The 19,437-nt window shown below is 32.1% G+C and overlaps 1 protein-coding gene across 4 annotated transcripts in view; it reads right to left on the bottom strand.

The window, feature by feature from the left end:
• Positions 1–1,537: 1,537 nt before the first annotated feature.
• The window catches only part of LOC144845013 (uncharacterized), a 28,854-nt gene continuing 10,954 nt past the window's right edge, over positions 1,538–19,437 (bottom strand). Inside the window, exons 2-15 of one of the 4 annotated variants that reach the window (XM_078702146.1) lie at positions 17,936–17,962; positions 15,582–15,641; positions 13,999–14,094; positions 13,275–13,327; positions 11,490–11,526; positions 10,274–10,336; positions 9,927–10,010; positions 9,663–9,746; positions 9,312–9,434; positions 7,778–7,840; positions 6,418–6,542; positions 5,725–5,765; positions 5,270–5,308; positions 1,538–4,523 (exon numbers count right to left, since the gene is read on the bottom strand). In XM_078702146.1, the coding sequence (XP_078558272.1) occupies positions 4,482–4,523; positions 5,270–5,308; positions 5,725–5,765; positions 6,418–6,542; positions 7,778–7,840; positions 9,312–9,434; positions 9,663–9,746; positions 9,927–10,010; positions 10,274–10,336; positions 11,490–11,526; positions 13,275–13,327; positions 13,999–14,048 (804 nt within the window). In that variant the 5' untranslated portion in view covers positions 14,049–14,094; positions 15,582–15,641; positions 17,936–17,962 and the 3' untranslated portion in view covers positions 1,538–4,481. The remainder of the gene's footprint in view (positions 4,524–5,269; positions 5,309–5,724; positions 5,766–6,417; positions 6,543–7,777; positions 7,841–9,311; positions 9,435–9,662; positions 9,747–9,926; positions 10,011–10,273; positions 10,337–11,489; positions 11,527–13,274; positions 13,328–13,998; positions 14,095–15,581; positions 15,642–17,935; positions 17,963–19,437) is intronic. The other 3 variants (XM_078702131.1, XM_078702156.1, XM_078702138.1) reach the window with 3 other exon arrangements.

The raw sequence follows: 19,437 nt of genomic DNA on the forward strand, positions 1-19,437 counted from the left end.
CAATTGCTTGCTTGCGAGTATTATAAGGTATGGTTTAAAGATCTTTGGCTATGTTCGGCTTCGGGATGTTAATACCACACTTAGGCCTAGGCTAGGCTAGTATAGGGGTCGTCGGTTTCGTGTTATGGGTCGTCCAATTCTAGGTCGCCCGGGTCGTTGGGGTCGTCCAATTCGAGGTCGTCGCTTTCTACACACCCGTTCGTTTGATCATAATATTATGTATAAACAAATATTTATCATGGTAAACATTTTAAACATCCAATTGAGGGGAGATTAATTTTCTCACCCCGAATAGACTTTACGGTGGACTTTACTAGGGCATATGTGTGTAGTACGTCTGATTTAAGACCATGGAGGTAAAAATAGAAAATCTATTTTTATACCTCCATGGTAGGACTATCTTTCTCCAATATCTCATCACAAATTTGATTTCTTTTCAGACCATCTTTGTCTGGATTTTCTTCACTCTTTCTCTCTCCTAGATTCTTTAAATTTTGAAATGGTCTTACTCGCTCTTCATGCCAAGTATTTGATACATTATGTGACGGATATGTATGATATGGTGAGTTAACATGATTAACTAAAAGTGTAATAGACAAATATCTTAAAAAACAGATGTGTATTGTTAACGCTGAATACGTTATAGACAGACAAAGATAACAAACCCTCCAAACCAAATTTGAATTTTATTTTTCTAATTTATTGTTTGGCAGCAGAGAAGCAATAAAAACTATTGACATCAACAGGCCTACTGATGATGCAGATTTAAAACTATGTTACAGTTATCCTAAACTACATGTAAATAAAACTAAGTTGGAATTGTTGATTTTTACTACTTTATTCAGACACATCTATGTTGCAATGGTTGTGGGTATTGTATGCAATTTCAAAATTTGCTTATTAGGATAACGACAGGATAATAAACATTAAATTGGAGCAGAGAGATTTGCTCATTGTTTTGCTGAGTTTGAACAATACCATGAAAGCCCCAGTGGTCTAATGGTTAGGAAAGCTGCATATCAAACAGAAGGTTCTGGGTTTGAGCTCGGTTGGGGCGACTTTTTCTCATTCTCACAGGTTTCCTCATCTTATTGTTTCAAATTAATTAATTAAATTTCAGTATATCCACCGGAATTTATTCCAGCCATATCTTCTTGTACAAGAATGGGAATTTATAGTCTGTTAGATTAGAAATTTGCTTCCGATTATCAGAAGAATCTATCAAGAAAACAAACTAGGTTCATTTCCATTACCATTATAGATCATAATGGCTTCCCCCACTTTTTTTCGGAGTTTGTTTTATTATCACATATCAAACCTATTAGTGGACCCTATGATTATAAAAATACACATGCATAATTAATATATAATGACCCCATAGCAGGCTGTTTACTGTTCAAATGTAAAACTACTAGATGAACAGTGTGCTTAATTTTGACTTTGGCCATCAAACATTTTTCACAATTGAATTTATAATAAGTAAAACTGTAGAAGCTGGGCCAACGTTGTCCATAATAATAATTTATTTGGAAGCTACACTTTTGAAACAGTGGCACACTTCTTGAATGAAGGTGCATCCAGAGTAAGTAAAATAAAAGTTAGGAACTATGGCCTATTTACAGTACAAGGAAACTTAAACTATATTATGTACAAGATATAAAAAAATTAAAGTAATACTTTTGAAACAGCTGGCACACTTCTTGAATGAAGGTGCGTCAATAGTACAGTAAGTAAAATAAAAGTTATAGAAAAAAAAATGATTTAAGAATAGGCCTATTTACCGTACAAGGAAACTTTGAAAAAAAAAAAAAACATAACTAGAGTAATACAGGATTTGAAAATCAAAAAACTAATCATTTTCATTTCCCTTCTCTTTTCCCATGCCCGTTTGGCGAAACCGTTACAAAATCTATCGAATGCAATTTCAATATTTATAGAAAGATCAAGTACAGGTGAACTAAGAACATACATTAATTTTTGGTCTATTGTTTCCATTATTAAATTGGTTCCAAACGTCAATTGCATTCGATAGATTTTGCTCAAGTATTGCCAATTCCTCCAGTCTAATATTCTGGAGCGCAGGACATGAAAAAAGGAAATGCCTAAAAGATCTTCAGTGGATTTAGAGTTACATAGGGTACATAGACCGTCATTATTGCTTTTATATATTAATCATATATTATTTATTGTACATATCTCCTTATTGTCAAAAAATAAACTGAATCACTAACTAGCAGGTCTCCTATTGTACTGATTGGATAAAAAAATCGTCATAGCATTGGATTTAATTAAAGTAATTAAATATTTCATTGCTGTTTGTGTAATTTAAATGTCACACAGTTTAAGTTGGGTGCAGGTCAACTCGGCCCTAAACCGTCTCGGCCAAAGTCAAGTCGGCCCCAACGTCAAGTTGGCCCAAAGTCAACTCGGCCCCAAGTCAAGTCGGCCTCAAGTCAAGTCGGCCTCACGTCATCTCGGCCTCAAACCAACTCGGTCTCACGTCAACACGGCCAAATACTAATCGTTCGACTCGGCCACATTAAAGTATGGAACGCAAAAAGTGCTAGGCCTAATAGTTAATATTATAATGGCAGGATTTACTAATTTAATAGGTTAGGCCTACACATAGGCCTAAACAAAATAAAACGGAAAATTTAATATTTAAATTACAACACACTCTGTCGTTTTTCGTTTAATTGATAAGTAGTATTTATATATATTAATAGTTGTGTATGTATAGTTTCAGTAGCCTACGTGTTTGTTTGTTAGTTAGGCCTAGGCCTATATTTTGATACATTACAAGGATGTTCCCAGAATGAATCAAAATGTTCTTAGATATATTAGATAGATATTATTAAGATAACAGTAAAATAAAAATGTTTATAAAAAATAATATGTTTAAAATTATTTTATTCTTTTATCAACTCGCTTCGCTTTTTGCGTTCCATACTTTATTGGGGCCGAGTTGACCGATTAGTTTTTGGCCGAGTTTACGTGAGGCCGAGATGACTCGAGGCCGAGTTCACTTGAGGCCGAGTTGACTTGGGGCCGAGTTGACGTGGGGCCGACTTGACTTGGGGCCGAGTTGACTAGGGGCCGACTTGACTTTGGCCGAGACGGTTTAGGGCCGAGTTGGATCGAATTCTTTAAGTTTCCATGCCAAAAAATATATATAATTATAAGAAATTGTTATAACATTTTAGAAAAGAGGCAAGAATGCATATATGCAACAAAAAATGTATGTTTAAAAGCAAGCTCTTGCACAAGTCAATCTAAACTTGATCCTTTAACATGTAAAAATGTATAAAGTTATCTTTAAAAATAGACAGCGTACAGAATCTTGTGGATTTAGTCCAATACATGATGTATAAGTATAATATGAAAAAACATTACAGCTACTTTGGTGTGGTCTATTCATTAAAGATGTATTGTCCCTTTGATTAATTAAAAAAAAATTTTAAAAAAATATTGCGACAAAAAGTGGGTCATTTTAAAGTATCATAATAGTTATTAGCTTTCACCAAAAATTAGTTGAAAACAAAATCATTTAACTGAAATACAGACGTTTTTTTGTTCAAAAAATAACTTTGACTTCCAGTCAAAGTTTTCGATCAAAACATATCTCATAATGCAACGCGCTTGTTTGGCTACTCTGTATGCATAATCATAAAACTTCCTCGCGATCTGTGTGAGAACACCTTCTCAGCTGTGACGAGTTGTGAACGATCCCAATTAGCATCATGCAAAATGCATGTTCGTGGTTTGAAATCTTTGTTTGCTTTCGCTCGTGACGATTTTCTAGACGAAATGTAATAAAATTAATTTACCTGTTAATTACGTAAACATGTTGTTTTTGGCTCGAATTTTCGACTTAAAGTGAATAGCTTTAATATTACTTTGATATGGCCAATTTAAATGTAGAATATTTTGACCTTCATTTTTTGTGTTTCAAGGGACAATACATGTTTAAGTTAAAAAAAGTTTAACATCAACAGTGCTTACTTATTTCCTTATTAAAAAATTAAACACCATTTGAGCCTTATGATATGTATTTGTAACGTAAAAATTTGTTTCACATGGCAACGAAACATTGAAGGCGATGCCCTAAATTTCATGACAATGGTAAATTTGAATACAACACTATAACAATAGTATAATAATAATTTCATTCTGTGAATGAGGCCTATGTTCTTATTATATTTACATTATAACACACCTACTGTAATTTGATTGATGGATTGTGAGTCACACAGTATTAAATAAATATTCTATTGAACTCTTAAATACAGAAATACAGAAAACTTTTCGTTATGCGAGTACAGCAATGGTTAATATCAGCTAAAACCTTCCTCTCTGCATCCTAAAATAGGAGAGCTGCCTTTTCGAATGGTTTAGGCCTTGACCTAGCATCTAGTTAAAAGTAGGTGTGTTATCAAACAAATGAAGATGAGAAAGATAAAAATGTGTTCTATTTCACTCAGCTATTGTAAGCATAGTTCAGATGAACCATCATCCTCCTCCTCCTACAAGAAAAAAAAAAACAAACAAAAAACATGCTCTACAAAAATAGGTCTTGACTTTAATTAGGTAACACACTGTAAATAATATATTCATAACATACAGTATACAGCATACACATTCATTCATTTTACTTGAATCTACTTTTCCCATGTTGTATCATGGTCGAGCATTGTAAATTGTAAATTCTGTTTGGTTAATAGGTTTCGCAATGCTACGAATACGATAATGAAAATGGATACGTAACACACACATATTCATTTTCGTAAGCCAGTAAAAATCTGTTTCATATGGCAACGCATTGAGGCCGCCTTCCAAAATATGACTGCGGTAAATTTAAACAAAGCGCAGGTACGTGTTGCTTGGCTGCCTAGGCCTAGCGTAACATAAAAGCGAGTGAGGACTTTAAAAACTGCTATTTATCAAAATTGACCTGCCATTTTCAGTAAATTACTTTTAGTAAATTACTTTCAATAAATCTATAATTATATTAACATCATCGAATCATTCCTAATTCAATGCAAAATGTGTAAAATAGATAAAAAACTTTACTCGTTTTGTAGTTACGAATATGACTGGTGATATTCGTCACACGAATACGCTTTATTAATATGAAATGGGGATTAGATCAAAAGTTTCACAAATGTGTGACGTATCCATTTTTGTTATCGTATTCCTAGTGTTGCGAAACCTCCCTATTAATTTTAATTTTCAACAAACCACAATATTTTTTATTTTATTTGTTATTTACCTGCTGTGCCTCCTGAAAATCTCCATGCTGTGCAGTCTCCTGCAAATTAATTATAATATTTAAGTTAAAATCATCTGGAGAAATTATTAAACACAAATGCATGCCATTGATGATGGTCCTCCAATATGACATGTGCAAAGATACGGTGTCAAAGGGTCCTACCTAGCACAGGCAAACCTTTTTTTCTGATTCTGTAGTTATTGCTGTATTTTATTTAAAAAACCTACTAAAATTAGTTTAGTGTAACATATATTTTATAGGTAATTTGAGGTAAAATATATGTCTAAAATTGGTAATAATCAGATAACCCTTCCCCCAACCCTTCAATTTTTTTTATTGGTTTAGCAGATTGCATTTCTCACTTTGTGCATGTTTATTTGTTGGTTTTTTATTTTAATGCACCATTGGTATTAAATAATTTATAAAGGTATATTTGTATGCTTATATATAATTACCTGTATGGGAAATCTCAATGGAATAACGAATGGTCTTACTCCTGGAAAAAATAAAAAAAATAAAGACAATAATTTGTTTTAGGTTGTGTAGAGAACAAATTAATTGTATGCAGTCATAACAAATGTAAATGTAGGACAATGTTTCTTGTCATCTTCTTGCTCTTTCCTACTGTGGTGGTAAATCAAGTGTAGATCAACTAAGGTTGGCCAAAATGGTAAATTCCGACTAAAATAGTATTTACAGATAAATGACATCAACCTGTAGAGTACATGTGCCACTCTTGTAACCAAAACAAAACTCAAGCACTGCTATAGCCTAGCCTCCTTCGACATTGATAGCGACTATAAATTGAATACAATCCTACAGTAGGTAGATCTTGGTGCCCGAAATAGTAGACTACTATTTCAGGCACCTTGGCCCATAGTTTTACAGTACCATAAACTCTCAAACCAAATATTTATATTTCGCAGTACATGTAGGACTTTTAAGTCCTACATGACTTATTTGTTTAAAAACAGTCATAACATTAATATTATGTTTGAATAAAATTTGAATATACATACAAAGCAAATATTGTCTGGGGTTTTATCGGGACACGGTTAAAAATATAGGCCAAATGAGGTCAAATGGTATAGTAATAGTCTTATTGAGCTATATTTTGAACTATGTCTCTCACAAAGTCAAATTAATACCTGAAGAAGCTAGAGCTTGTTGCATTCGCATTGTCATTGTTGGCCTTGTCTGCATCTCTAGAGTTTGTTGCGTTTGAGTTTGCACAGAGGATGTCTTTGGTGGCTGAGTTTTATTGGTGGCAAATCTTAAGATGATAAACAGAAAATTTTAGTTGAACTGCGCATTTAGAGTCACACAATGTGATTTCTATCTTTGGATGACGAGCAGGATTACTGTAGCTTATCCAAATAAATGTTGATATGGTTTTAAGCTACATTGCTTTTGAAAATAAACTTATTCATGCTAGTGTAATTGAAATCAAATCTTTTTAAAACATTACCTTTGTGAGATATGTTAGCAGATCTGAACAAAATACTTTTTGATGGTGTCACTGTCAGAGGTAAAACAGCATAACTTTTGCGCACAGTTTATGAAATCCTATACTAATAGTATTGTAGGGTTCAAATCTTAACTTTTATTGTCTGTATTGTGTTGAGTTCACTCAACCATGCAGTATTGCTAATTTGCATTTTGTGCCACACCATGTGTGCAGTAGACAATACACTCTAGTAGTCTGGCTAGCTGCTTATTGTTCTATTGTAGTCAGTCTCACAATAGCAGTAGCAAGTGAAGGGAACAGTAGTGCTGTACACTGTGCAGTGCAGTGCATGTAGGTAGATTAGTCCACAAAGTTTAGGCCTACTGTTTCAAGATTTTAAAAATAAGGAAGTAACCGTACTGTATTAACATAGCTTCATTGACTAATTACAAGTATGATTACCTTAGGAATCCAAAACTACATACTTAACTAGAAAAATATTTATTATACACATGCTGTAAGTTAAAGGTGGCAATGTACTAAAACAGCAATCCGTAAAATGTTAATTTTGAGGCCTAAAATACATTTCATTTACCAATGCAATAAAGGAAGTCTAAAAGAGTCGAACACCTCAGCCTCACCATGGTTGGGGCTGAGGTAAGACAATCTTGGGAATATGTACCTCTAGGTCCCCAGTCTTTGCACCATAGCCTTGTGTTTATATTTTCTATTGAACCTTCATTACTGTCAAAATTTGTTTTCGAAGTTCTTAAAGTTAGTGAAAATATTATCTAAGTTCGTTATTGCTATTTTCATGCTTGTACCATACTACTTGTGTGCCATGTTGGACATTGTTATCCCCAGTTGTCAATAAAGAAATAATAATAATAATAGGTCCTGCACTGATTGCATTTTATTTGAAAATGCGGTTTTGGTTTCTTTTTTTTTCGATCCTAGATTAATTTCAGTAGAGAATGGGCAACTGCTATTTGGGCTACTGCTGCAAAAATGGTATTCCTGGCATTTGTTAATCTTAAATAAAATAGTTACCAAATACATACCTCAATTCCATGTCATCACGTTCTGCATTCACTCTTTCCACCTCATCTCTTAGTTCTTGGATTCTAAAGTTAAACAATATTAACAACACCATATATAAAGTTGTAGTTGATAAAGTTAAGCATAGTTTAAATTAAATTGATTAAAAACTAAAAAAAGAAAATTAATTGAAATTGAATATGTATTGTCATGTGTTACTTACTCTGACTACTATTTTTTTTTTAATAAAAAATGAATTGGTATTAAAGCACCCAGGTCAGGACATAAAAATTACAATAATAATTGATTAATTGGTCAAGATAAAGATATTTTATACAAAGACAAACAGGGGAAACACAAATATCTGGTAGAGGTTGACATACTGTACATATACATAGTTGTTTCATCATGTTTGTAATATACAAACTTATGATAGTAGATATCTATAGGCTACAGTTAACTTTGCAGATAACTGAAATAAAACCAAACATTTTCACATCAATCAATATTAATACATTTTTTTTTGGTGTTTAGGAAACTGACTTTAGGAAACTGATTCATGAATCCTAAAAGCTATCGAAACCTGAATAAAACCGTCTATGAGCGCATTGGTAGGGATGGTATGAGTGGTCTCCAGCCACTTGCTAACACCGCTTGCGCATGGGCTAATGATGATCTTATGGAATTAAAGTCCAAAAAAAAAGTTTTGGGTTAGCTGCAAAACGGTTAAATCAAATTTTGACCCATTGATCATAAATGGAACCCCCATCGAATGTGTAGATCAAACCAAACACAATCACTGCTAATCTGACTTGGAATGCCCAAGTCGATTGCATGTGTAGGAAGGCTAATTCTAGACTCCTAAGGCAAATGCGTAAAGCCGGTCTCAGCGTTCACGAATTAAGTTTTTTTATTGTAGTATTGTCCAGCCTGTAGTTGAATATGCTGCACCAGTGTGGGCTACTTGTTTGACCATGCTTACAAATCAATGCATATTGAACAAATTCAGAGAAGGGCTTTTAGAGTTATACTCCTGTGGTTTTTGTACAATGAGGCACTTTCTTTTTTATTCCTTTGCTTGAGTCTTAGCCATATTCTCCACAACCTACTTCCACAACTGCGTCACGTACCATAAAAATTAAGATCAGTCAATGAATTTCCTCTACCAAAGTGCAATACAAATAGATCAAAGAACTTCATTATTAACACCGGTATTTTTAATGGTTGGTAGATGGTTTTCCTTGCGCAGTCGGGTACTAAGATTTATACTTAGATTTATATTGATTGTTTCCCTTATTTATAACTTATATAATTCTTAATTTTGTATATACTGTATGTTCCTAATTTGTTGAATTGTTCAACTTCAATTTGTATTTCAATTATTGTTTATAAATTGCAATAAAGTTTTTATCTATCACCAGCTAGTATGTACATAACTCACAGGTGGTCTCAGTTATGTGAGCATCTAACTGACAATCTAAATTGTTGTTCTAGCAATGTGATATGTGATATAAAGTGATATAAAGATTTATACTGTTACATTGTTAGTCTTAATACCTCTTGTAATAATGAGCCTTTGATCTCATACTCTCAAATTCCAACTCATTCAACCTTGTAGTCTTCCTACTGACTTCATCTTTCATCAGACACTTCACATTTTGCACTTCTAAAGTAATCTTTCTAAAATATTTTATCGTTGAATGAATTAGAAGGGAGAAATTTACCTTGTTAGGTTAATTATATTATGTAAATTTAACAATAAAATATGCATTCTAATATTAACTGATCTGAAATAACAATTTCTTTTTAAAAATGCAAACCAGACCCCTGACAGGACAGACGTTCCGTTCCTATGCAATAGACATATTTCTTTGACTTGAATTCTCCACGATATCACAATATACATACCTTAATTCTATGGCATTGGTCATTTTGACAAAATCATCAATGTCCTTTTTGGATTTCTTCAGCTCATCTTCTAGTTTTCGGTTTCTAAATTAAAACAATATCATGAAAGCCATAACAACAATATAATCCCTACTATTATGGGTAAGTTGGGCTAATGTTAGGTCTAATACTGGTACGAATATGATTGTAAATGGAATACTTGCATTATCATTAATAATGTATTGATTTTTCAATTACATAATTCATAATTATCAATATACATACCTTATTTCTATGGCATTGGTCATTTTGACAAAATCATCAATGTCCTTTTTGGATTTCTTCAGCTCATCTTCTAGTTTTCGGTTTCTAAAGTAAAACAATATCATGAAAGCTTAATAATACTGTTGGAAAAGCTTACAAAAAATGCTCAAAATCACATCAATACATTAGAGCATGTTTTAGCAGGCCATTTTGAGTATTTCAAAGTTTTCATGTTGCATGCATTTTTAGGCCTATACTGCTAAAATAAATAAAACTCCTACAATACAGTACAGTATTATATAATCTGGCATTTATTTTTCAATTACAATTACATACTTCAAATAATAAAATAATTACGAAATACATACCTCAATTCCATGTCATCACGTTCTGCATTCACTCTTTCCACCTCATCTCTTAGTTCTTGGATTCTAAGTTAAACAATATTAACAACACCATAAATAAATTTGTAGTTGATATAAAGATATATTGTCCCCCTTTTTGTACGCCATTTTAATGTCACAATAGTTTAAATTCACTTTGACCAAAAATTGAATAAACTGTATAAATAAACTGGAATTTAAAGCAAAAAATGTGCAACTAATGTGCAAATGGCATTTTTCATAAATATTGTGTTGAATTACATACTTCATATAATCCCGTTCCTCTTTTAATTTTGTCAACTCTAGTTTAAGTTCCTCAACCTTTTTTTTCAAGCTTTCAATTAAATGTTCTTTCATTAAACACGTTGCATTTTCTACTTCTGAAATAATCCTATAAACTAAAATAACTTACAATTGAATAAACTGAGTGAAGACATACAATACATATATACAAACACCACAAGAATATGCTGCAGAAGAGTCGACGATGAACACTTTCAAATTATACCAGCCTCGCCTCTGCGATTAACAATATACCTCTTGGCCCGTGGGTATACGTTTTACGTTTGCATAAATTTTCTATGCTACAATTTACCCGATAAATATAGGCATATTTTGAACTCACTACATTTTTAAAATTGAAAGAATGGATTTACACACAGTCATTGCATGCATCGGACCTCGTGCAATGTGTTTTGCACACAGTATTTTATTTATGTATTATAAAAAATGGAAAAAATGGATACCCTAATTCTGATTAAAATGGCCTCAAATTACGCTACGCTACGGTCAGATGTTTTCCCAACTCTGACATAATTTTGTACTTTATACTCAGCACATTGAGAACAATAGAGAAAAATGTGCAAGTAATTCTCGGGGGGGACTCAAGCCCACAACCTCTGGACCACTATCCTGCCTGTAAGCAGCAGGTACTGCACCAACATGATGATAATTGTATTTGAATTACTGTACTGTGAAGTAGCTTTGTGTCAGCTGAGTAGGGAAAACAAATACCAATTACTTTCCTGATGCAAAAAGCACAATGATTATGTTCCACTGCTGTTTACTTATTCAATTAAGCACCAAATTTATATTTTGATCTGCCAGTCATTATTTATATGGATTTTGTATGATTAGTAGGGCCTAGCTAACAGGCAAGTCAAGCCACTAACTACAAGACAGTAGAATTATGAATACTTACTTTGTCCCATTAGCAATGCTATCATTTTCATCATCAACTGTTAAAAAAAGTGAAATTGATATTTAGTGGTTGTTTATATGTGTGTTGTTTAATCCATGTTGTATCGATAGTTTTTTATTGTCTTCATTCTAGTAAAAACTACTATTAATCATTCTTTTGGTCAAAACCACAATTTTAATTTTATCTAAAAATATATTTTTTATATTTCCTTTAGGTTATCTTTGAATTTCTTCTTTATTTGGTAATCAAGGTTTTAAAAAATAATTACAACATACAATTGTACAAAAAAAGGCCTTGATTGCAAGGGATCCCAAAAAAAGTTACAAACTTATTTCCACTTGCGTCCTATAACAAAGATCTGATAAAACGTACATACAAATTACAAAATCTACTACAAAAAATAGTTAAATTACAATTTATCTTACACTAGCTATTATTTCAAGTTATTCTTAATTTACAATTACAATAATTAAAATGTTTAAAAATAAAATAAAAATTTTTATAAAATAAATGTTTTAAGATCATTTTAAAGAGATTTATTGATTGTCTTTTTTAACATATAAATCTTATGAACCCAGCCAGATCACAAGCAATTTAACAGTTGACCCTTGAAAATATGCAACTTTGTACTTTTTTTGTACACAGAAACAGAACATTGTACTGTCATCTGTGCATACCTGTACTTTCAAACATTCTGTGCTGTGTAAGCATTGTAGGCATGCCCAGTCATATGATTGCTATATTCTGTTGGATCATGGGCCTTTGATGTCACATTGTTCTTAATAATAAAATAAACAGACTGGGTACTAAAGTAGGTTACTACTAATCTATAATAAGGATCTGAAAGTTACGCCCGTATTCTTAAACCGGACTTTATTCGTAGTTCAAAGTTCGACTTGAAAAAGTCGTAGTTCGAGCTATTACTTCAAATTCGATTCATAAACGAAGTAGTCGAAGTTTGCAGTTCGACTTAATGAAGTCAAGCTTTTAGTCGAGGCTATACATTGGAGTATTTGAGGAGCAGACGAAATTTTGCGCATTGATATCACTTTCCATTTTCTTACAAAACTTTTTTCGCATCAGGACTATATACATGAAAAATAATTTTAAACGTTAATTATTAGAACAAGATCAGTATTAATTTATTAAACAGTGAAGTACTTTTGATTAACAACAAAAATCTTCAAAATATATTTAGGAACCATGGCGGTACGGTAACTTTCATATTTTCTAGGCCTCCAACAAAGTATGATCGCGACGAACCATGCACTTCATAGCATGACAAGAAAGCGCTAGGCCCCCTAAACATTCCATCGCGTGGTGAATTTCCGCATCTCCCATTGTCGCTATGGCGTGACGTAGTTCAAGTCGGACTTGCGCGAAGAAAATAATGTAATTTGTATACGGTTGTACAAATAAAGATGATTTTCATTATTATAACATATACCAATGTTTATTTAATTAAGGTAATATAAAAATAGATATTTCATTCTTCAATATCTGGCCAATATAACAACTCAATGACTGTTTTTATAAACCTTGTTTAAATACCATTAAGTCGACCATTTAGCCTGGCCCCTCGAAGACTAAAAAAAATCGGTCAAAATCCGTCTCGATTTAGTCGTTCGGTTTATGAATTAAAATGACGTCATTTTTAGAGTTTTAGCTCGAACTACGACTAAAGTCTGGTTTAAGAATACGGGCGTATCATTTTGTAATTGTTGATGAAGTTGATGAATAAGAGGGAATGTTATCCTTACAGATAATAATTTAAACATCACTAACCCTGTGCACTATGACTTCCAGTCCCATAAGCCGATTCCATATCCGGTTCGGAACTGAAGGAAAAAAAAAACATTTAAAATTTAGCATGTACTGTAAATTAATAATATAAATAACTTTATTTGGATTGACGTTGTTACAACAGCGGCACAAACCAAATGGTAGTTCATCCTAAATATAAAAATTACAAACTTATTATCAAGAGTACAATATAAAACAATACAATCAAAATAAACAAGAAAAACATTAAAAATTTGAACATTGAATACTTTTCCTATTTCTAATAGTGGAGCGTACACCTTTTTTACTTTACAAAACAGAAGATTAAACTTTGGGTCATTAATAAAGTAGTCAGAATTTATTTATTTAAAATAATAAATCACCAGAACTACCACCAAGACCAATAATTAAACAAATTATGTGAGACCAAGGCACTTTCATGATTAATAAACTCATTGGCTCTGATAGCATTCAGACATTTACAATTTTACATAAATAAGAAATGGATTAGATCTTCTGATCCTTCATTACATAGTGGACATGTTCTATAATTTTCCTGTTAAAATGATAGTTATTATCACTCAAAGACCTTCAGTCATTTGTATATGCTTTGAATGTGGAGGATCATTGGCAGATTCAAAAGCCCTGCTAAAGTTCAAAAGATTAGATTATAATGCAATTAGAGCAACATGAACAATGTATATAGTGAAAATGAAAAAGTAGTTACCCTATATTTCTGGCCAGTTTCTGATCTTGGGCCAATGAATGTGGAGCCATTGAATGTGGGCACAGCTGAGCGGCATCATGAGCAATCTTATTCTCACTATAAGCAAACAAAATTAATCATACATTTTAATACAAAAATGATTACAAAATACGTACTGTAGTTGAACATTATACAACAACAACAGTCTCATGCAACAAAGGCTAAAGATATATTGTGCAATTTTGCATCCCTTCAATTTATGGTAACTTCAAGAAATGATGACTGTGGTATGTTGGGATAATTTGTAGGGTGTTCCACTAAAAATTCTTCTTTTCGTAATTGTCCCCACCAGTGTAAGGAAAGGGCTAATGATTGTCAGTTTAACCAAGTTATCAGGCACAAAATAGACAACATTACATTTCTTATTATTAATTACCATTAAAATTAAATACACCATTCAATTAAATTCAATTATTTTATTCTGTCAAGCACTCTGGCTCGAAAATTGTCTTGCTTTTCACGAATATAAACATGAATAAAATATGAAAATGGGTAAAATACAGTACAACACCAAGGTGTAAAATCTAAAAGCAACAAGTACAAACATTATATAAAAAGGTTAAAACAGTAGTAAAAAATATAACAAAATGTTTGAGTCATATAAAAATTGATTAAAAGTATGTTATCCGAATTTCCTCAGTTTCCAGTTAAGCTCGAGGACCAGGGGCCGGATTTATCAAACTTGCTTAGCAAAAAAATCGTCTTAACTTTGCCTTAAATCCTTGATTTTGCCTAAGTCAGATTTATCAATATATCTAAGCAAAAAAATTTGCTTAATTTTGTCTTATATCTAAGACGAACAACACCCTGCCTTAGATGAAAAAGTTCGTCTTATCTCATTTCTGCAACAGAAACATTCTTTTTTGACAACGCGAGCGGAAAGGCTACGCTAGTGCGTTTTTCGCTGTACTACGGACGCTAAAATAATGATATCGATCTTCATAAAGATGGCCTAGAAATTGGACGAGCAAAACTAATATTTTTGGGATAGGTACGACCCAATTGACTAACTTTTAGAAAACTGTATCGGCTGCCAAGGGTCGCTGTCATTGATAAAAATAAATAAATGTTGATTTGATTTAAGTTTAGAGCGAATGATTTTCGTATGTATTTCCGACTGTTGTGCTCTTTCTCTATTTCAAGTAATAAAAACAATAGTAGCCAGAATGCGCCCTCTCTTGTTGGGAGTGAAAATACGGAGATAAAATGTTATAGCGCCGCCATCGCTAAGAGAAAAAACACATTACAAAATGACAGGATAAACCATGTATACTGTAGACATAATCACACAGCCAACCAATCTGTTAAACAAATGTCAAGTTGTTTTTTATTTTTTTTGATTGATGAGTATTATTATACTGGCCAATAAACATTTCATTTGAATTATGTATTTAATAATAGTGGAAACAGTCACATATTTAAAATTGTACAGTAACTGTTTACAATCATTGACTATCAAGATTTAAATACAATACAATACTTTGAGAAAGCAGTACAGTAAGTGTACCAAATGGGATAAATTATAACAGAACAGAAAGGTTTACTGAGTTAAATTGCCATCCACATTAATTTCTTCTGATTCTGTTAGTCTCCGCTGATCGTCTCTACAAAGAAAACACACAAAAAAACAATTTATGTATGTACATTATAAACAAAAATGTTTTAGTAGCGGAGGTCTGTTGAACCCACAAATGTGAAAACACCCACAAAAAAGAACTCTTCACCCTCAAATGTAAATTTTAAAAAAGAACACTTCACCCTTAAATGTAAATTTAAAAAAAGAACTCTTCACCCTCAAATGTAAATTAAAAGAAGAACTCTTCACCCTCAAATGTAAATTAAAAAAAAGAACTCTTCACCCTCAAATGTAAATTTAAAAAAAGAACTCTTCATCCTCAAATGTAAATTAAAAAAAGAACGCTTCATCCACAAATGTAAAAAAAACAAGAAATATTTCTTACAAAAAACGCTGCTCGCTTGTTGAAGTAAACAGTTTTAAATATATATTGTCCCTCCTTTATTTCAAATTTGTTTTTGAATGTGTCATTTTATTGTCACATAATAGTTATTCATGTTAACCAAACAATTATTCACCTGAAAAAATGTAATTTAAAACAAAAAATACTTAAATTGTCTGTCAGACAAGAATTCATACTTTGATATGTCAATTGTGCAATTGAAATTGAAAAATAAAAAATACTGAATCTGTAAAAGATGATGTGTGAACGATAATACAAGGTCAATATTCTATACCATTGTATGAATAGTGTGTATGGCTAATACTATGATGTACATATAGTTCCAAATCAATGTTCGGTGTTTGTTGCGTGCATGCAGATACTAAGGTAATTTAAAACATTGACTTTTAGTTTGTGGTTGTTGAAGTCGTTGGCTTACTATTATCAGGGGTATACCTCACTATGTAGGTATCATAGTTCCAATTTGTTCTCTGTTTGTTGCACGCACGCAATAAACACTGAACATCGACTGAAACACTGAAAATACGTACATAATAGTATTAGCCAACGAGTTAACAACCACACACTACAAGTAGCAATGGTTATGACCTTGAAGCGCCCAGCTAATTGCAAACATCAACTTAATAGTAATCCAACGCGTATCGTACAACCACAATGTATATAAATAGATTAACATTAACTCGTAAAATACTAAGCTTATGTATCAGAAATGTTTGTGTTTAGATCTAAATTTAACATGAATTGTTTTGTTTTTTTACATTTGTGGGCGTTATCACATTTGTGGGTGATGATCGTTTTCACATTTGTGGGCGCTGTTTTTACATTTTTGGGTGATGCGTTTTCACATTTGTGATTGTTTTTACATTTGTGCGTGATGCGTTTTTACATTTGTGGTTGTTTTCACATTTGTGGTTGTTTTCACATTTATGGGTTCAATAAGGTAGAGGTTCCAAATTCTGCTTTATTGTCCCATTATCATGTCTCTACACACTCAGCACACCAAACCTTTTGTTAAATAGCCACAGTAATTTAATACACAAAACTCAAGGGGTTGATACCGTTGCAAATTAGAATTCATTAGATGTACTTTGACATTTTTACAGTCAAATAGTTGTTATGGTAACAATTTCTTCGGTAATGTTAATGCAAAAACAAAATTATTTTACTGTAATTCTAGCAATAATAAAAATATTGAGTGTTAGTGTTACGAATAAGGAAAGAATTTTGCACTTAGTCCATATACAGTTTAAAAAACATACTTTTAGCGTACCCAAATACAAACAATGAATCTCGTTACTGTACTGCAGTACTACATTTTGTTTTAATAATCTTTAACTTAGCAAGATTTGGATGGCCACTAGAGGGTGAGCAAAAGAATTTCAGAATTAAGCATAATTGATATACTGTAGATACACAGTGTTTATTGGACTGACTGCCTCACAAACTTTGCTACACTTAAATTAACTAAAATAGAATTCATAAGACATTACTGAATTAAAAATGTAGTTACTGCAGTAACTGACAGTACAATAATTTGGATATGATCCTTTGGTGCATGTGGAACAGTTTTAATACAAATGATAATACCACTATACAGTTACAGGGAAAGGAACAATTGGTGCACTTCCTCGAAATAATGGCATACTATTTAAACAACAAGACACACAGTGATATGGACAGTGTAGTGATATTGATAATAAAATGATAACATCAAATTCTGGTAGTAGGAAAGCAACTCAAAAATATTATGTTAAATTCTGTTATTATGTTGCAAATTATTGAAAAACATAAAATGTACATTGTTGTTGTAGATAAAGCATTTGAAAACCAAACCAAACTATTGTATTATGTTGCCAATAATTATAAATAGATTGTGAACATAAAGTATACTTATTTGAGGGGTTATGATGATACTGTACCTGTAGTACCATTTTCATAATTCTGATCTAGAAATCACATAAATATGACTCACTGTTAATTCTGTTTGATCACCAGATGTTTACCTACTATGTATGACGTAACATTCTTATTAAAAAGTTGTTATTCATAGGATATTACAACCATAAAAAAAACAAAAAAATTTTAAACGCGTAAAATCCATTAAATATAATGATCATAGGCTTGACGTGTTCACATTTTTTGTCAATCTTATGCCCTCTATTATTAACAGAATACATACCTCGCAGTTGGCATTTAAATATTACCTAGAACTACTACCCCGACAATTAACCCCTAGGACAACTATCCTCAAGGACAACTACCCCCTAAGGACAACTACAGTACCCCTTAGGACAACTACCCCCTAGGGCAACTACAGTACCCCTTAGGACAACTACCCCCTAGGGCAACTACAGTACCCCTTAGGACAACTACCCCCTAGGGCAACTACAGTACCCCTTAGGACAACTACCCCCTAGGGCAACTACCCCTACTGTAGGACAACTAACCCTCTAGTACAACTTCTATGCAACTAGGACAACGCTTCTCTAGAACAACAACATTCTCTGGACAACCACATGTCTAGAATAACTAATATCATGATACCTACACATTAGGCTTGCATTTAATTCATTTGTTTTGCCTTTTTTCTATTAATAATATTTTAATAAACTACATAATACACATTGATACTTGTTAAACTTACTGAACTTCAAAACATAGGGAGAGAGATTGATCTTAAATGAAAGCTTTCTAATATTTTAATATGCGTATTCGTAAATTAATTGACATTAAACGAGAATTGAGACGCTCCAAATTATCTTAGAATGCATTCCTTTTGAAAAATAAAACAGTGGCTTATTTTATTCTTGCGTGACATTAAGATGCCATATAGAAATCTAAGAACCTAGCTGCACATGTCAATCGAAAATCATATTTTAAAAAAAGTTAGTTTTTATCGGCCCCTTTCTATCGATAAAATTTCTTTTCCAAATCAAATGTTTTACCATAAGAACTTATGTCATTATACGTTTACTAAAAGTCCACTAATATGGAATATTGGTTTGGCTGTTAGTGGTACTCTTCATAGAAGAACTTTGATTTTGTTTTTTTTTTATTTTCTCCCCACCCTTGAGAAAATAGGACAATAAACGTTTTGAGGACCTCAAGAATAATTATGCCCATGATGTATTTATATAACATTTCTACTTTTATTAGATTTATTTTATTTTATTCCAATTCATATTCTACAGCACCTCCTAATTTTACATTAGATTTTTTTTTTAAAAAGCATAGACGATTAGAAAATCAATCTCTCTCTTATTCAACAGGTTTATAAATTTCCTATTATGACAACATAGCTAACTGTGTTTAATTGATTAATTATGTCATACATACATTGTTTGTCCTAAAAAATGTTTAAAATAAGTTATAGTTATTACAAAATAGACTACAAATGTTAAGTTACTAAATATTTGAAAGT

The sequence above is a fragment of the Antedon bifida genome, chromosome 1, assembly GCF_963402885.1.
Source record: "Antedon bifida chromosome 1, ecAntBifi1.1, whole genome shotgun sequence".
NCBI classification, from domain to species: domain Eukaryota; kingdom Metazoa; phylum Echinodermata; class Crinoidea; order Comatulida; family Antedonidae; genus Antedon; species Antedon bifida.